The sequence below is a fragment of the Populus trichocarpa genome, chromosome 12 (assembly GCF_000002775.5).
Source record: "Populus trichocarpa isolate Nisqually-1 chromosome 12, P.trichocarpa_v4.1, whole genome shotgun sequence".
NCBI classification, from domain to species: Eukaryota; Viridiplantae; Streptophyta; class Magnoliopsida; order Malpighiales; family Salicaceae; genus Populus; species Populus trichocarpa.
In genome coordinates this window covers 1,760,973-1,779,778 of record NC_037296.2, presented here as the reverse complement: position 1 = coordinate 1,779,778, position 18,806 = coordinate 1,760,973, and the positions used below count along the sequence as shown (strand labels likewise).

General features: G+C 33.8%; 3 protein-coding genes across 4 annotated transcripts; 1 reads left to right on the top strand and 2 right to left on the bottom strand.

The window, feature by feature from the left end:
* Positions 1 to 5,802: 5,802 nt before the first annotated feature.
* LOC7496399 (calcineurin B-like protein 4) lies at positions 5,803 to 9,385 on the top strand. Of its 2 annotated transcripts, none has more exons than XM_024582941.2 (9): positions 5,803 to 6,034; positions 6,854 to 7,135; positions 7,564 to 7,646; positions 7,755 to 7,814; positions 7,899 to 8,007; positions 8,149 to 8,201; positions 8,472 to 8,552; positions 8,636 to 8,748; positions 8,895 to 9,385. In XM_024582941.2, exons 2-9 carry the CDS (start codon positions 7,012 to 7,014, stop codon positions 8,956 to 8,958), a joined length of 687 nt encoding a protein of 228 aa, XP_024438709.1. In that variant the 5' UTR covers positions 5,803 to 6,034; positions 6,854 to 7,011; the 3' UTR covers positions 8,959 to 9,385. The 2 variants fall into 2 exon arrangements, with proteins under 2 accessions (XP_024438709.1, XP_002318422.1); XM_002318386.4 differs by having other exon boundaries at positions 5,807 to 6,034; positions 6,854 to 7,090.
* Positions 9,386 to 12,489: 3,104 nt separating this feature from the next.
* On the bottom strand, positions 12,490 to 13,760 carry LOC7496398 (fasciclin-like arabinogalactan protein 12). Its single transcript, XM_002317743.3, has one exon. It carries the CDS (start codon positions 13,583 to 13,585, stop codon positions 12,776 to 12,778), a length of 810 nt encoding a protein of 269 aa, XP_002317779.1. The 5' UTR covers positions 13,586 to 13,760; the 3' UTR covers positions 12,490 to 12,775.
* A 1,938-nt stretch (positions 13,761 to 15,698) lies between these two features.
* Positions 15,699 to 17,044, bottom strand: LOC7464268 (fasciclin-like arabinogalactan protein 12). Its single transcript, XM_002317742.4, has one exon. It carries the CDS (start codon positions 16,780 to 16,782, stop codon positions 15,973 to 15,975), a length of 810 nt encoding a protein of 269 aa, XP_002317778.1. The 5' UTR covers positions 16,783 to 17,044; the 3' UTR covers positions 15,699 to 15,972.
* Positions 17,045 to 18,806: the final 1,762 nt, after the last annotated feature.

The window sequence follows — 18,806 nt, the reverse complement described above, 5'->3', positions numbered from 1 at the left end:
GTTCGAATTTGAGACCACGGAGGAAACAAACCTCTTGGTCCCAAGCTCTTACCTAACAATTGGTGGGATGGAATATTCCATAATGAGAAAAGGAATAAAAAGTAACTACGTGACTCAACAGAAGCTATCGAACTCTGTTGTTGACAGCTTGAATGTGGGGAAAAAGCACTAGATGATTGTTGCTTTGATAAAGAAACCCTAAATCCCATCTAATAATTGAGATTTTCAGATCAAAACTCTTATCATTTTGGGGAGAAGAAGCTTCTCCATTGGTTCGATAAAAGCAATGAGACAAGCTTTGTTCTATGAACAGGAAAGCAACTTTCACTAGGGTGGAACCCCTCCTCCTATTGATGTTCCTCGCTTTATTCTTGGTTTTTTCATGGCATTATTGATTGTTAGCTAGCAATTTGCATGCAGGCAACATCGTGTACATTTCATGGCTCTAACTCGTAATAATTTGAAGTAGAGGTCAAGACCATGCATGGGTGGAACTACATGAGACTAGAGTGAATTGTCCGGACAAGTTAAATTACGTTTTGAAAAAAATGAGTTATAATTTTTTATGGAATGTTCTATCGGGTTAAAATTTTATTAGAATCTTCTAAAACCTTACTTAACAAGCTTGTGAAGATAATTTCATGTGCAGGCACATATCTAAATTTAGACTAGAAATTAATGCTATTTTTTTTTGTTTTAATTGGGTTTTTTTTATCTATTTGGATTAGAAATTTTAATTTAATTAGAATTTTACTAATTAAAATATTTTTATTGTTTTTAAAAATAGATTATTTTCTTAAGAGAATTTTATCTAGTTAAAGACAATAATTTTAGATTTGAGAACCCTATATTTTTTATTTATAATTTAGAACCGTAAAACTTTAAGGATCAACAACCCTATCCACATTATACATTGCATCATAAAGGGTCATAGCTCTTCAAAGTTTTCACAAAGTCCCATTGGAGCCCTATATTTTTATAAAATATGTTGTTCAATCCTTGATGGAGGCAATTTAATCTAAATTTGATGGATACTGACTCATACCAATCTAAATAAGTGAATTTTTTTAAATAATTACCTTACTCTATGGATAATAAATAAGTTATGAATATTCTCACACTCGATCTAAACCTAATCCGATATATATATATAAAAACACTAACTATTGCTATCCTTAATTTTGAATATCTTTAGAAGCAAATATTTCAATGAAAATTAAGAGTTCAAGGAAAATATTATTTTACTATATTGAAAAGTAACTCATAATATAAGGATAGATTAACCGATTGATTCCCCCCCCCCCCCTGAAAATTAAGGGGAAATTGTATAAACAAGATGGCGCATACTATATATTAATTTGTTGAGGATAAAAAAATTATGATTTTTTTTTAGTGATGTGAAAGATCAACCACAAAGTGGCTGAACCTTTTCAAATATGGAAAAACTCGAAGGAAATCTTTAAAAAGTTGGCAACATTTTGATCGTGAAGTCTTTTTATTTAATTCAATAAGACAACAACTAATTGGCATCCACAAATTGACACCAGCTGTGCAAGGAACACAACTTCACTTCATTTTGTTTAAGCAAACATAATTTAGTGATTAATTTGATCGAATTTCTATCCAAATACAGCTAACAAAACTTGCAAGAAAACAGTTTGATGTGTATGTTTTGGCTTAGCTTGATTTAGAGGGTGTCTACGAGTGTAGTAGCGATTATTTTTCAAAATATTCTTCACTCAAAAATATGTTAAAATAATATTTAAAAAAAACACTTTAAAAAAAAATTGTATTAGATGAAAGTCATATATACAACTAGGAAGGAGGTCTTTTATATCTTTCGAGATCTACACGGAGCCAAGGTCAAAAGCCAAAAGAAATTATTTTTGGGTCTGTTTGGCACTGCGTTTCAAAAATGTTTTTGAAAAAATTTGAATTTTTTTTTTGTTTTAAATTAATATGTTTTTGATGTTTTCTAATCATTTTGATGTGCTGATCTCAAAAATAATTTTTAAAAAATAAAAAAACATTATTGACATACTTTTCTGAGTGAAAAGAAACACTTTGAAAAGCAACCGCAACCATATTCTCAAACACGTTGAATTAGCCCGAAAAGCTAATTCTTGAGAATTCCTTGCACACTCATGTCGAGGTACTATTGAACGCTTTCTTGTAAGTACATAGTTTGATTTACTCAATAAATATTTGAAGGATATTAACACATTAAAACAATAAAAATAAATAAATAAAATAAATTTTTTTATCTAGGAACCATCTCAATCCAAAAACTTAAGCAGTTAGGTGAGGTCCCCATGATATGATTTATATTATTCTCTAACACACCCCTTTAAGTGAAAGTCATTTGGGTTTGAAACTTGCACAGGTTCACATTATCTTGTGCTTAATTTTTTATCAAATAAATAGGGATGGTGAGATTCAAACTCGAGACCACTTGGTTATCAAGACTTTGATACCATGTCAAAGAATCATCTCAACCAAAAACTTAAACTGTTAAATAAATTTTCATAATATAATTTATATTATTTTCTAACATTTTTTTAAAAACATCATTCCAAATACAGCTAGTTGATTATAGAATTGGCAGTAAGATGCTTATGATAATGTTGCTATAAAATCAGCTAAACAACGACCGAAGTTCTTGTTTATGGACTGCACTCCATATATAGCCCGTCGTGCTATTATATAATTATTTGAGAAATTAATGTCCATATCAAGATGCGTTTGAGTTTCCTTTTCTATTAATAATGTTGTTGTCATTCATTTAATTATTATTATTATGTTGATCTTCGGATTTTTTTAGAAGTTGGACTTTGGAAATTAAATAATGTAATGAAGATGTGATATACAGTCCCTTTATTAATTTATTTGATTTAATATTCTAGTCTAAGCAATCCTAATTGGGTGGTTTGATAATCAAGAAGGCTTGATTTATTGGCTTAAGCTGAGGGTCATTTGAAGGTTAATAACCAAAACCCTTATTTAATAAAAAATTATAAAAATAAATAAGATATATTTATCAAAAAAATAAATTAAAGAATTTAAATATGAAATGAAAATTGTCTAAGACCTCACTTATTATTAAAAAATCCTATTTATAGTTTTGTTTAAGGTCTTTGTTCATCTTAAACCGACTCTGTTATTTATTTATTTATTAATGGGGGTGTTCAGGCCAACTTGTGCGTACCTCGACTAATCCCACGGGCCCTGAAGTTAACGACCATATAAGCCTCTAGTGTTTATCATCTTAGCAACCACATGGCTCGAACCTCAAACTACAGGGAAGTAAACCCCTTAGTCCCAAGCTCTTTCTTAACTTTATGAGTTGAAGCCCCTATTTGGTATCATTTTGATGTGCCGATACTAAATAATTTTAAAAAAATAAAAAAAATTGATATATTTTTTAGTGAAAAATACTTTTAAAAAAACTGATACCACACTTTCAAACACCCTAAAATCTTGAAAGGTATCTATAGAAATTTATTCGTATGAATACACTAGGTTGACGTGGAAATACATCTTGCACGGGATAAGATCATGAGTGGAATACATACCCTTTTTGCCTTTTGTTTCAAAGCTGCTAAATAATAATAATAATAATAATAATACACTAGGTTTTTTTTTTTTTTCTTATGTATTAGCATCACATGATTTGGATGACAATTCAAAACTGAAGTCCTAAGACTTGAATTAAGATCTTCTTAGATCATGGATATAATAAATGATGTATAATATATGATGGTTTGATATAAAAATTATTATAAGTGATGTTCATTTGATCAAAGATTAGGGTTCTCATTTTCATGATTTGATAAGAAAATGACTTTGGACTATCATGATTTAAAAATTATTTTTTATAAATCACATATAAAAAAATAAATCATGTTAGGAGTATTTAAATTTAAAAAAACTGACTCAAACATTTTTTTTCATTATGACATGAAGTAGTCCAAGCAATAATTAATTAGTAACAAGTTAGAGTTTAAGGTTTTATTTTATTTTATATTTTTTTATCTAAATAAAATCATAAACATCTTGAATAAAATCAAAGGTATAAATGTAACACAAGAACATCCTAACTTCTAAATTTCATGGAAGTATTATAAATAAGTATTTGAGATATTAATCTTTTCTAACCTGAGTGGCCTGTATTTTTGTATGATTTTTTTATATTTTAGATGTTATTTTCATATATTATAAAGATCCTTTTGAATTCGTTTAACTTTTTTTAAAAAAAAATTATTTTTAAAAAACACTTTAATATACATATTAATCTTTGACTTGAAGGTGATGTAATTTTTTTCAAAATATAATCCTTTTAAAATATAAACTACACCTTACAAAACTAGAAAATATATGCTTTTTACGTAGATCCTACTAAATAAAACCACCACACCTCTAAGCTAAACACCCATGATCTAGTGTAATAAAGATTGATTTTTTAAGGTATTTTTTAATTGAAGATATATTAAAATAATATTTATTTTATTTTTAATATTAATATATTAAAATAAATTAAAAATTAAATTAAAATTTAAAAAGCTAAGTACAGCGGCTCAAACAAACAGTGCTAAATGTTCATGCTAACGGGGAAATGATCCAACGATGAATGATGTCTTCATCCTCATCTAATCAGAAGTGGGCGTAAGGAAACATTCAAAGCTCTGACTTTACATTACTATATACGACAAATGACAGTCTGCCTGCTCATCTTAGCTGAAGTCAAACGAACTGATAGATATTCAAGACATCCAAATAATAATAATAATAATAATAGCGTTTGAGATTTTGATAAATATTATTTTTTAAATTCTTTTTATATTAAAAATATATTTTTTATTTTTAAAATTTATTTCTAAAATTAGCATACTAAAATAATCTAAAATTATATAAAAAAATTAATTTTCAAAAAAAAATTTTAAATGAAAAAACAAACGCAAGATTTAAATTAAAATTTATTCATGAAAGAAACATGATTTGAGTTTGATATACTGTATGGGATCAGGTCTTGTCAATGGCTTTTTCTCGATGGTGGCAAATCAGATATGGTACGTGGAGATCTCTACAGTGAATTTTTTTTTATATTATTAAATTATTTAGATATGTGAATATTAAAAATAAATCTAAAAAATAAAAAAAATTATTTTAAAATTATTTTAAAATAAAAAATACTTTAAAAAACAATCCTTACTATACTTTTAAACAAATACAAAATCTAATTCACGTTGAGAAAATTAACTTAAATTAATCTAATTTATTTTTAAATCACCTAAATAAATATAATTTTGATAAATAAAAAATTAAGGTATCTTTAATTGAGTTTTACTCTAAGTTAATTGGGTCACTGATAAACTCAAGATTTTAACTCTTTACCACTTTTTTTTTTTAATCTAGGTTTTAAATTAGCGAGTCCTAGATTAATCTATTAGGCTGATAGAGTTTATAACTAGGTTTTCAAGGACGTGGCGTGATGGTAAAAGACTTGAGATCTGCGCAGCAGGTCTTGAATTCAAGTCAGGACGTACATCTCTTGTAAGAGCCTGAGACAGTCGGGGCTTTACTTACTTACGTGAAACCATAAAATACGCTTTTCAAAAATAAGATTTCCTCTCTAATTCAAAAAATAATAATAATTTATAACTAGGCTAGAAACAGTGGTGTTGGACACATTTTATTTTTCCTGGAAATTTGGCATGCGTAGCTCAATTATTTTATTATTTTTTTAAAAAAATCATGCTGTGATATTTATTTCCCTTAATTTAAAGATGCAATGCATCCAAATTGGGGACCTGAAAGTGATGGGTGAAAACTAAAATAATGAATGCATTGACAGAGACAGGAATCATGCATAAAAAGAGAGGGAAGCTGTTAAAGGTATATGCTAAAGCTACAAGAAACACAAGATCCTGAATATCTTATGCTGTTCCTCCTATAAAGAAAACTTTACAGTGAAGAAAGGACAGATTAAAGTGCTGTCTTTCAGACTTTCCAAGATTACACAAGACACTCGCAAAAGGTTAGTATAGTTTCCTTTTTCATTGCAGAAATCTTTCTTTAGGGTATGGTTTTTCCTTCGTATTTATTGTTTTGACTGCATGGCATGCCTGCAGATAATGGAATTTTGGTTGGTTCCTTTGCTGTCTATGTTTTCTTTATTGGGTTTTCTTGAATCTTGCTTCTGATGGTTGTGAGAGGAGATCGAGGGATGGAAGAGTTTCTACTTTCTAATGTTAATGCAGTTCTTTTGGTTGTTTCTTTAGAGTCAAGAGTTTCTTGATCACTTCTACATTTTCTCAGTAACCAAAAAGGACGAGATTTCTGGGTTTCATAAGTTTGAATCATGGAAAGAATCTTTCATTTTCATTTTTGGTAGAGAATTGACTAAATTGATTTTCATAACCTAACTTTAGAATTCAGCGCTAGAAAAGTTTTTTTTTGAACTAAATACACAATGATAAATTACATTTTGACCAGATTCACCGATTCCCCATTTCGGTTTCTGAGAAAACTGAGGAATATACCAGAAAATAAAGATTTTGAGATCTTAAATCAAATCAGGTCATGCTGTTGTTGTAGGCCCAGATGATGAAGACATTTTTTTTTCTTAAATAATCGTTTACTCTTCATGTTTTCCTACGTTGTTTATGGAAAACAATTAATATTATAATATTTTATCCTTTCTCTAAGATATGTTCACCCTAGTTAGTGCTTGAACTCCAAGTTTCTCTGAAATGAAAGGAAAAAATTTTGCACTTGAAATGCCAGAATCATTTTCTTAAGGTATCAATCGTGACCTTTTGGTCTAGTGATGCCTTTTTTTTGGCCTCTTGTACAGAGAGGTTTCGAGCTGCGAAAAGGCTGCAGATAATCAAGCTCGGTCACCAATCAATCTACACTTTGTGAAATTACCAGGTGGTGTTTTCAAATAGTTCAATTGGCATGAGCCCAGTGATTTCCTAGAAATTTTATTAGTGACTGGTGCTAGTTGTCTTCATGGGTTGCTACCATTCAAAGAGAACTAAAGAGACACCGGGGTACGAGGAGCCAACAGTACTTGCTGCTGAAACACCCTGTGAGTATGCATTTTCAAGAGACTCATTGTTGCAACATCCTAGTTGTAAGCTGCCTTGCTTACTTCCTAGCTATTCTTCAATGTGTTCCAGCTATTTTTTGAGAAGTGTTGCCTTTTGTGTTATATTAGGACATTTTTGTAAGCACCCACTATCTAGCAGATTAAAACTAGTTGTCAGACATGAAATTGAGTCTGTTAGAGAGTAGTACATGAAACGGTTTGTGAATCCAACCTTTGGTGTGGTTGGTCACTACAACAATGACAGATCCATTGGCACTGAAAGGCATAAGAAGCATAAAAGTCATGTTGTCATGGAAAAAGAAAAGAAAGGAAAACAATGCTGCTTTTCCTAATCATTAGTTTGAGTTTCAGCTAGATCCTGTTCCTAAAGTTTTTATTTTGTAGCATGTTGAAAACAACTGTTAATTATGTGTGATTGGCTGTTGAAATGCGAAATATTTTTTTTATTGCAGTTACTGTTAGCGAAGTAGAGGCTTTATACGAACTCTTTAAGAAATTAAGCAGTTCAGTCATTGATGATGGGCTTATTCACAAGGTATATAATCCAAGTATGTTAATCCAAGTATGTTAATCTAATTATGTTCACAATCATGACTTAATTAATAACATGTGTAATCTCATTTAAATGTCTCCTTCTCATCAGGAAGAACTTCAGCTTGCACTCTTCAGGAACAAAAACAGGAGGAACCTTTTCGCAGACAGGGTATGTAGTGCAACCTTTTCGTATAATATAGCAGTGTCATTTTTCCTTCTTTCTAAGTTGCATCTCTTTGCTTCACTTCTGCAGATTTTTGATTTATTTGATGTCAAGCGCAATGGAGTAATTGAGTTTGGAGAATTTGTTCGATCTTTGGGTGTCTTTCATCCAAATGCACCAGTTGAAGACAAGATCCATTGTAAGCCTAATGTTCCTCTAGGATGATATACAAGTAGGGGCTTGAGTTCAGACACAGACACGTTTTTTTTCTGCATGTCACTTAAACGTTTTTTGCACCTGCTCCTTAATAATGTACTAATCAAGGGGGAGTTTCTTGCAGTTACTTTCAGATTATATGATTTAAGGCAAACTGGTTTCATTGAACGAGAGGAGGTGAGTTCTGCAATTCTTCTCTTTGCCATTTCTTTCTCTTACATACCATAACACGCAGCAAGCTGATAATTGCAGACATGTTTTAAGGTTTGCTTTTTTATTCTTTCTGGTAAAAATATATGATTCCAGAAGTGGCTAAGTTCGACAATTTATACCATGAGATAATTAAGGGGAATTTGATGAAAAAAGGAAATAATGATTACCAGCAGTGTGTGTGTGTGTGTATTTCTGAATGTATATTCTACCTCACGAGCTGAAGTTATTAAACAGTTGAAGGAGATGGTATTGGCAATTCTGCATGAATCGGATCTATTGCTGTCTGATGATGTTGTTGAAACAATTGTTGACAAGGTACAATTTGGTTCTGCTGTGTCAAATTCCATTGTTTCATTCTTATTTGGTTAATTATTCTATTTTCCCCTTTCTTTCCACAGACATTTAGTGATGCAGATTTAAAAGGTGATGGAAAAATTGATCCTGAAGAGTGGAAGGAATTTGTGTCTAAGAACCCTTCTCTTATAAAGAACATGACTCTACCTTATTTAAAGTGAGGACCGAGTTCCATACTCATTTTGTAAATTGTGCACAGGCACACTGCACCTACCTCTTATTACTTGAGTAAGATCAATCTAGAATGTGTCTCCGCAATTCAAGTGTTTTAACTTTAGGCTTTGCAATTTTTTCTCTTTCCAGGGATATAACCTTGGCATTTCCTAGCTTCGTGTTAAGCACTGAAGTTGAAGATTCAGAAGTGTAGCAGAAAGGTATCAATCACGTCATTTCTAGCAAAGGTAATCCGCTCGTTTTGGATCAACTCTATTTGAGAGATGCTCGAATTCGCATGTGTCAATACAAGAGCTAGACAGACTTGAGGTTACAAACTCCTAAGTGCAGCCAAGATCTGATCTACAAGGTGCAGCTTATTTGCCATCGTAAACTTTTCTAATGCAAAACTGGTAAAGCTTAGTTCGGCTCATGTTTTGCATGGTACATTGCGTCACAGCATCATAAATTTTGCAATGTAATATATAAAATGTATAAGAAGTGTGTTTTTACCTGTATTTTTCTTTGAATTAGCACTTAACATGTATTATATATGATATAGATAAAAATTTCAAGGATGTTTGATAAGTTAAGGAAAAGTTTCTTTCAGAGAAAAGGGATACGCAGAAGTCCTTACCTCAGATTTTTTTTATGAGATACTAGAAAATAATTTAGATTGGACAGGCCAGATCAAATAAGGATTAAACCTTGCATGTAAAAACCATCAATGGAACCTTCCTTGTTAAAGGTTAAGTCCTTGCATATCTTTGTATATTGAGCTATGGCTGATCAGGAGATACAAGTTGAAGATGGGTTATGAGCAAATCTGCAACGTTAAGCACAGGCGTGCATGGTGGATTCTGGTTGTAAGTTTCATGATGTGAGCCTTGTTGCTTGCCAATTCATCTTCACATTCCTTGAGATAATCTGTGTAGTAGTCATGGCAGCATAGCTTGCTGTTTTAAGTTCATCTTCACTTGGCCACAAAAGCAACAGCTTTTAAATTTCTCATAACAGATTCGTATGAGGAGAAAAAAGCCTGAAGAGTTTTTTGTAAAGCAGCAGATGTTGTATCGAGCAAGCTCTTTATTAAGATTTGTGTATTTTGTGCTGGAAATTGCTAACTGGATACTGATTTTAGCAAGGGTGGTGATACTTGCTGAGGCAGTTCTAGCATCCATTTGAAGAATACCAACACATGCATCATTGTTTCCAAAATTCCATATATTTTGGCCATCAATGCCTTGGATTAGTTGCAGACATCTTTTACTAGTTCGAATGGAGCATTTTCTATCATTGAATGAGAAAGTCGGAGCATCAAAATGAAAAATAATATGAACACAAGATTAAAATCATCATACATCATTGTATCGTACCGATTTAATCAGATAAACCATTCTACATGAAAAGGGCTATAATTGACCCCTTCACCACATAGATTGAAGCATTTTAGACTGAATGGTGTCTGGTGACCAATTGCTGGCCAATTAGATGTCGACACTTGTTTTGATCCACTAAAAATGGGTTGAAAATGGTCCAATGCAGATGATAATTCTATCCTTTTTTCATTAAGAAGTTGATTTAACCAAATCGACATGGTACAGGGACATGAGGTGAGTTTAACCCCTATGAACACATGGCTTAAGGAATAATTATTACTGAAATAGCTCACAAGTTAGGCTTATATAGCGGTGCGAGCCCTGGAACAAGCTTTTCGAATTAGGGTCATTTGAACCATAAATATTGAAAGTTACTCACGTAAAGCTTTTCGCAGATTCTCCTGAATAAATTACTAATAAGGAGAGAATTTTTCTGCAGTTTCTATCAGATTATATGATCCAAGACAAACTGGTTTTATTGAATAGAAAGGAGATGAACTGCAATTCTTTGTTTTACCATTTCCTTCTCTTGCATTCAGTCCTTGATGTTTTAAAGTTTTTTCTTTTCTGTGTTTCTTTTCTTTCAGATAATAATCCCACATTCACAAACCCCAGATGTGGCTATAGTTTGATAATTTATTGAATAATAGAACTAAGAAGGATGTGTTGTTAACCAAAACTAATGATTTTAGCAGCGACTATGTTTTTTCAAATGTATGTTCTGCCTCGTCAACTTAAAATATTTGATAGTTATTGGAGATGGTACTGTCAACTTTCAAGAATCGGATCTGGAACTATCAGATGATGTCGACGAGATGATTGTGATAATGTGACAATTGGTGGCCTTGTCGAAGCTGTTTTTTCATGATTATTTGATTGAAATATCTGATGCTTCTTTTCTCTTTTGGATTACTTGACTGGCATTTTGTGATGCTGATACTAAAGGTGATGGGAAATTTAAAATCCTGAAGAGTGCAAGGTATATTGTGTTGAAGAATCCTTCTCTTATAAAGAACATGACTCTACCATATTTAAAGTGAGTAGCATGTTCCAAATGTTAGCAATAAAGAGAAAAGGGAAGATGGCAGATCAGATATGTGCAGATTTGTGTCGCGGATTTCTGCTGATTCTACGAGAATTTACATAATTCTGTAGACTCGGTGCTCCAAGCAAGTCCTTTAACTAACACTGCATCTAATCCTTAAAGCATGTCTTAGATCATGGCTTGCATTGTGCAGTATCTTCTATCTTGTGCAGTTTCCTTACCGATGGTATTGGCTCAAACCCGCCGCATGGCGGGTACCTCAAGATATATTGTCTCGTGTTCGGGCCGTAGCGTGCTTTGTTTTGAAAATGCACCTCTTGAGGAGAGAGGTGATACCTAGAGCTTATGAGCTGCCTATGTCCTCGACTCTTAGCTGATGGAATGCTGGTATCATCATAGCCTTCTAGTCAAGGGGCTTGGGAGCCGAGAGCACATAGCCTACGTTCCCATAAAGGGCGTCAATGATGATGTTAGCCCAAATCTAATATATGGCTGGCCTCTTAAGAGGTATTATCCCTACGGTCTCACGGTGAATTTTATCTTAAAAAGGCGTCTTTTAAAGAAAAAGGTGGGACTTGGAGCTTATAAGCTGCGTAGTCCCTCAAATCCTAATAATACTGGTATCACTTCCACAATTTACAATCTCTATATTGCAATATGTTAATGTACACTCTGACTTTCCTTGTACACTATCTCTACTATGCATTAGCGTATCTGATCTTGTTTTCCCTCTCTATTTCTAACAGAGAACTCAGTTTGTAAATGGCGTAAAGGAAACCTGCATCCGGATTAACTAACTCCAGAAGTCAAGATTATTCTCTATACAGCCCCAAAATTTGCGTCTGCTTAAGCCACCACTGGATCATGCGGTGAACTATTCTCACATGTATTCCATTCACTTACCTGTAAAACCCTCACACACACCTTCAGTCTTCCTCTTTGGTTACTATTGATTCATTGATCAACTTGCTGACGCAGCCAAGCATGAATTGAGTTTGAGTTTTACATCATTAGTTTTCATCTTGAGTTTTAAATTATTGATTCACATAACATCTATAGCCTTATGTTTTCTAGGATCACATCAGATTATATACTGCTGTATATTAGTTCCGGTCGCGTAAGTAGAAAATGCATGCAGAACGTATATGTTTGAAGTGGTCGGTAGCGTTTTCCATACCAAAGAGAGAGATTGAAGAGGTGAGTTTTTATTTGTACTGATATTTTTCTTCGGAGGAGTTAGTAGCAATTTTCATATAATACACTAGAGATTAAAATTTGAAGCAAGCTTAATTGAATCCAAATTAATGTAATCTTGACAAAATAAAGCACAATAAGCGTAGAATTTATTTTTCTAATATAAATTATCATCCCAAATAACACACAAAAGAAGGGGAAAAAGAAGAAAAAAATGATGAATAAACAATGAAAAACCATAGTTAAATGGAAGGTTCTTCACAAACTTGAAAAAACACAAACAAATTTGAGAGAAGAAGACATTTATTCAAAGCACAACCTCGTGAACATCACAGTTCATTCTATCGAGCAAAATCATGAACCTTGGTGAAGAAGTGACCTCATCGCAAGATACCTTGTCCTCAACTTCATGGTCACAAAGTAAAAACTGCAGCAACCATACCAGCTCCAAAGATGATCAGGGAGTTAAGCGGGATGCAGCTTACAGCACTGGAAGTATCCTCAGGAACCAGAGGACTCTCTGCGCCATCATCCTTTTTAGGCTTTGGTGGTGCTGGAGCAGGAGCAAGAGGTTTAGGGGCAAAAATATCCAAAGGAAGTAGCACCTTGTCGACCTGATAGATAGCAAGCTGGCTATCAGTGTATACAATTGCCGATACGCTTGTATTGGTAAGTCCTGAAGTTACATTGACCATATTTTCTGTGGTTATCACATTAAGAGCGAAACGACTACCAGATCCTGCCAGTGTCGTTATAGGGTTACTGACAGTTTGAAAATTGGCAGTTGTAAGAATTCTTGGTATAATATGAAACTGCACCAACTCAATCTTCTGATGATCACTTAGGGAGTTAAGAACACCTGATTTGATAATGGCTGAAAAGGCCCCATCGGTTGGGGCAAAGATGGTGACGCCATCTCTCGAGTCATTGAGCTGGGAGAATACTTGGATGTCCTCTTGAGTGGATTTTATAAGGCGGATAAAGACCGCAAAGCCGCCAGCCTTCTGAAGGATTTTAATGACATTGACAGGACCTTTCGAAACTTGTACAGGAACCATAACGGGCGGCGAGGCCTGTGCAGACGAGGTTGCAGCTGGTGGAGGTGCAGAGGCTGCAGTAGGTGCTTTTGCTGGTGCTGAAGTAGGAGACTGGGATAGAGTTTGGGTGCAGTGGAGGAAGAGAAGGACAAGTGAAAATGAGAAGAGGGAAATTTGTTGCTTCATCTTTGTGTGGTTTTTGGGATGTATTGTTGCTATGCAGAATTGCTAATAGAAATATGCCAATACTACCTGTTCAAATGCTTGATGTGCAAAGAGAGGATAGTGAGGGTTTTTATTATGGTTGTGAGAGGATGAGATTAGGTGAAATGTGTAATTTCAGTTTCACAAACATAGCAGCTACTTCAGCAGCAACTAGTTTTCTCGAAAAGTAGGAGGGGAGATTGTGTTAAAGATGTGCATGATTGTTGAAATGAGCTCTGTCTGTGTCAAACAGGAAGGATAGCTTTATCAATCAACTTTCTGTGTGATGCTTCACCAAATGTATCATGTTTTCCAGGGGAAAAAATAATGGACAGAACAAAAAAAAAAAAAAAACAATCTGTTGCAAAGTGACTGGAAATTTGAGATAAGCATACAGGAGATAAATGTGAAAAAAAAAATCACTAGAAATGTTGTGATCAATGTGACCATGACCAAATCTATGCCTTCGTTTTGTGTTCTTAGCCTCAGTAGTTAGAATCAGCAGGTTAATGGCTGCAAATACTTGATCTAAGCTATTATTTCAATCTAGGATTTTTTCTTTTGGGAATTGCTGGTGAAAAATAGTACCATTGGCATGATCCTACTGATTGCCAAGAAATTTTCTGAGTGACTTGTGCTCGTTGTCTTCATGGGGCTGCTAACAATCAAAGAGAACTAGACACACCGGGGAATGAGGAGTTGACGGCTCTTGCTGCTGAAGCACCTTGTGAGTATTCGTTGTGAACAAGCTCATTCTTGAGAATTCCTGAGTGCAAGTTGCCTCCGCGTGCCTCATAGATATGCTTGAACGGATATTCCAGTTATTTTCCACTATTGTTGCTTTTAGTCTTAGGGCATACAGAGATATAAATAGATAGAGAGTACAAGGATTGGTTCCTGTATTTTGGGTTCCGGTGTGGTTGGTTCTGAGTTTTCTGAACGGAACCATTGACAGATTTATTGGCATTGAAAGAATAACATGCAAGCACCATGTTGTTTGGGAAACAAAAAGAAAGAAAAACAACGCAGCTTTTCATAATTAACAGTTTCAGCTTTAGCTGGATTCAGATTGCCTACTTTTAGTTCCATGTCTTGCAAAACATATCTTTTATGATCGATAAATTATTACAAGAATCCTGTCCAAAGGACCAAAACAGCTTTAATTGGTTCAAGCAGTGGACCTTACTTTTTATAACCAGTTGGTGCTGCAAATCCAGAAAATATGATTGGCTTTGTCGTCCAATAGACCAGGTTCATGTAATGATCTCTCATATGTTACATGTATACAATCATGTATTCTGATATCATTAAATTATGTGCTTTCTTGTCATCAGGAAGAACTTCAGCTTGTACTCTTCAGGAATAACAAGAAGAAGAATCTGTATGCAAAAAGGTTATGAATGCTAATTTTTCCTGTAATATTTGTATGATTAAGTTCATGTTATGTAGCACTAATGTGCTTCATCCTTAAACCTTTTTATGCTCCTCCAAGTGGATTTTAATCATTTATGGTGCTAGGATTTTTTGCTCCTTTGGCTGATGATTTCTCGCTTTCCTCCTTTCGTAGTTGCATCTACTGTTGGTAGTTTGCAGGTGTTTCAAGTGAAATGGAGTAGTTGAATTTGGAAAAAATTTTCGTCCAATATTTGTCTAAAGTCAATCGTGTAATTTCAAGGATAACATTACCATGTTGTTTCTTCCAGGGATATAACCTTGTCTTTAATTCCTAGTTTACAGCTAACTTCTGAAGTTGAAGATTAACAAATGTAGCAGAAAGGTATCAACCATGTAGTTTCTAGCGACGAGGCACTTTCGATCAGTTATACTAAAAAGATGTTGGAGTCGGCACAAGCATCGATACAAGGTCTAGAAAAACTTAAGTCGCAATCTTTTGGTTTTTCTAACTGTCTTCAATGGAGAGTTGATAAAGCTTACTTGGTTCATGGTTTGATTGTGTACATTGCATCACAGCAGCAGAAATTTTCTGGCCATTTGTTACAGTGTTTGAGGAGATGCTTTGATGCAGAGAGGTGATTTTATAATATAAATGTGAATTTCAAGATGTTAATTTGATTGCTTCCAAATTAATGTAGGATTGAAAAATCAAAGCACATCAACATTATATTTCTTTTTCTCTGATATAAATTACAATTCCACAGAATACATGAAAGCAGAATAAGAGCAATAACCAATAAATAAAAATAAAAATCAAAGGCAGAGTTATTTACAAACTTGGAAGAACACAAATAGAATTGAGAGGAAATGACAATTATTCAAAGCAATGAACCTGTTAAACACCACAGTTCATTACAACCAGCAGAATCATGAACCACTGATGAAGAAATTGATACCTTGTCAAAACACCAGGGTCACAAAGGAAAAGCTGCAGCAACTATGATAACTCCGGAGATAAGCATAGTATTAAGCATGACACAGCTTACTGCACCAGAAATATCCTTTGGAACCATAGGAGTGTCTGCACCATCATCCTTTTTAGGCTTTGGTGGTGCTGGTGCAGGAGCAAGAGCTTTAGGGGCAAAAATATCTAAAGGAAGTAGCACCTTGTCGACCTGATAGACAGCAAGCTGGCTATCAGTGTATACAATTGCCGATACGCTTGTATTGGTAAGTCCTGAAGTTACGTTCACCATATTTTCTGTGGTTATCACATTAAGAGCAAAACGACTACCAGATCCTGCCAGTGTCGTTATAGGGTTACTGACAGTCTGAAAATTAGCAGTTGTAAGAATTTTTGGTATAATATGAAACTGCACCAACTCAATCTTCTGATGATCACTTAGGGAGTTAAGAACGCCTGATTTGATAATGGCTGAAAAGGCCCCATCAGTAGGGGCAAAGATGGTGACACCATCTCTCGAGTCATTGAGCTGGGAGAATACTTGGATGTCCTCTTGAGTGGATTTTATAAGACGGATAAAGACCGCAAAGCCGCCAGCCTTCTGAAGGATTTTAATGACATTGACAGGACCTTTTGAAACTTGTACAGGAACCATAACAGGCGGGGAGGCCTGTGCAGACGAGGTCGCAGCTGGCGGAGGTGCAGAGGCTGCAGCAGGTGCTTTTGCTGGTGCTGCTGTAGGTGTCTGGGATAGTGTTTGGGTGCAGTGGAGCAAGAGAAGGATAGCTGGAAATAAGAAGACTGAAAAATGGTGCTTCATCTTTGTGGTTTTCAGGTTTTGCTCTCTGCACAGCTTGGAAGCTTTGCAAAAATGCAAATGCAACTACGCAAGTGATACTTGTTCAAGTGTTCGAAATGCAACTATGCAAGTGATGCTTGTTCAAGTGTTCGATGTCCCAAAGAGGGGATAGGGAGGGTTTTTATTATGTTTCCAAGAGGATGAGATTAGGTGCAAAGTGTGATTTTAGTTGCATAAACTAGTTGCCAGTACCTTATCTTACTTGAGATATGGCTACTGCTTCAGCCACTAGTTTGCTTGGAAAGGCAGAAAAGGAGGAGGGGGTGGAGATTTAACTTGATGTGTGTGTTGAAGTTGTGCATGATTGTTGAAATGATGCTTGTCTGTGTCAGATAGGAGGAGTAGGTTTGTCAATCATAGAGCTGTCTTTGTGATACTTTACCAAATATATCATGTTTTGCAGCAGCAGAAATGTTTGTGGTAACATGTTTCGGAAATCTTTAAGGTGGTGCTTGTCATAAATGTTCAAGAAATAAAATTTCCAAGCAGGTACAATTTCTTTCAAATTAATGTGTGATATAGAAGGAAGTCTTTTAGATCGCATGTTTATTTTTCTTGAATTTGACAAGGATCCTTGAACACGTACCTGATGGGCTTGTTCATGCCTGATACTGTAGAAAATTGAGCTCTTGTTGTGTGCACCTAAACCGCACAACTTAAGCACGTCGTTAACCATCAAGCCTATCTCGCAAGAAATCATGGCACTCCTCATGCGGCAGGGGTTAATAGGTTGTCTAGTAATTGTTACACAACATTGTTATGAAACCCGGCTAATCATGATAGATTGATTTAGAGCTTTACCTTGATCTGGGTAGGGTTTTTTTTTTCGAATCATTTTGAACATTGATCCGTTCAAACAAAGGTCACTCAAAATATCAACGAACAGCTAGGTTGACTCATCCAAATCCAGGTGAGATACAATCAGGTGAACTCCAAGAAATTTTTTTACCAAAATAACGTTGTTTTTTCTTTAATTATGTCTAAAACAAAGTCATTTTAGGTTTGATCTAAGTTTACCCAATAAACCATAGGTTGACTCGACAACCCAATAGCTTGGACCTTAACAAGGTAAGATCCCATCCAGGTCTGAAAACTATATAACTTGTTGGGTCATCCTGGTTTGAGCATAAACCCGTTTTTTTTTTTCACGTCCACTTTTTTCATAAGAGCAATAAGATGTTTTCCTCTTGCTCATCCCCATCTTATGCACATGAGCTTATCATCTTTTTCTTATTAGTTACTACCTATATCGAAGTTTACTATATAAACACTAGAAGAAGGTTTTATTTTTTTAGTATGAGATTGAAAGCCCATTAAGGCTGTGTTTGTTTCTTGGAAAGTGGTTTCTGAAAAACCACTTTCCAAACTTTCCTGTGTTTGTTTGCCATTAGAAAAATTGGTCAACGGAAAACACTTTCCAGTCAAAGGAAAATTTGGCTTGGTTTCCAGGAAAGTGTTTTCCTGGAAAATTTAGACGGAAAACACTTTCCGGAAGTTGTGAAAAATTTAAAAATGTCATATTATTTGCTGATTATATCAAATTTGGTCCTCAAACTTTTGATTGCTATATATATTTTGTTTTGAATATTTATTTTTCAATTTCATCTCTTAAAATTTAATTTTTATATTAATTTTGGTCCTCATTTTTATAATTGTTATTTGCTTTTCCCTTATCATTTTTTTATTGAAATTTTTTATGTATCAAATTTGGTCCTCATTCTTTTGATTGTTACTTATTTTATTTGAAATAATTTATGAAATGTTAATTATTATTATTTTAATTTCTTCATCTTTTATTTTTTTTATTTTATAGATTTGATCTCTATTATTTTGATTATTATTTATTTTATTTGAGATAATTTATGAAATTATATTTTTTTTCAATTTTATTTTCATTCAACTTTTTAATTTGTAAGATTTCTTCCTCATTATTTTAATAAACTTGAGAAAAATAAAACATTAATAAGTTATTTTCCATCTTATTT

What these genes read in the sequence shown, in the direction of transcription:
- LOC7496399 (XM_024582941.2), top strand. Translation starts at nt 7,012, where the DNA reads ATGGGTTGCTACCATTCAAAGAGAACTAAAGAGACACCGGGGTACGAG. An exon ending in GTTTCATTGAACGAGAGGAG is followed by an intron (nt 8,202 to 8,471) that starts GTGAGTTCTGCA and finishes GTTATTAAACAG; the next exon opens with TTGAAGGAGATGGTATTGGC. An exon ending in ATGACTCTACCTTATTTAAA is followed by an intron (nt 8,749 to 8,894) that starts GTGAGGACCGAG and finishes TTCTCTTTCCAG; the next exon opens with GGATATAACCTTGGCATTTC.
- LOC7496398 (XM_002317743.3), bottom strand. Translation starts at nt 13,585, where the DNA reads ATGAAGCAACAAATTTCCCTCTTCTCATTTTCACTTGTCCTTCTCTTC.
- LOC7464268 (XM_002317742.4), bottom strand. Translation starts at nt 16,782, where the DNA reads ATGAAGCACCATTTTTCAGTCTTCTTATTTCCAGCTATCCTTCTCTTG.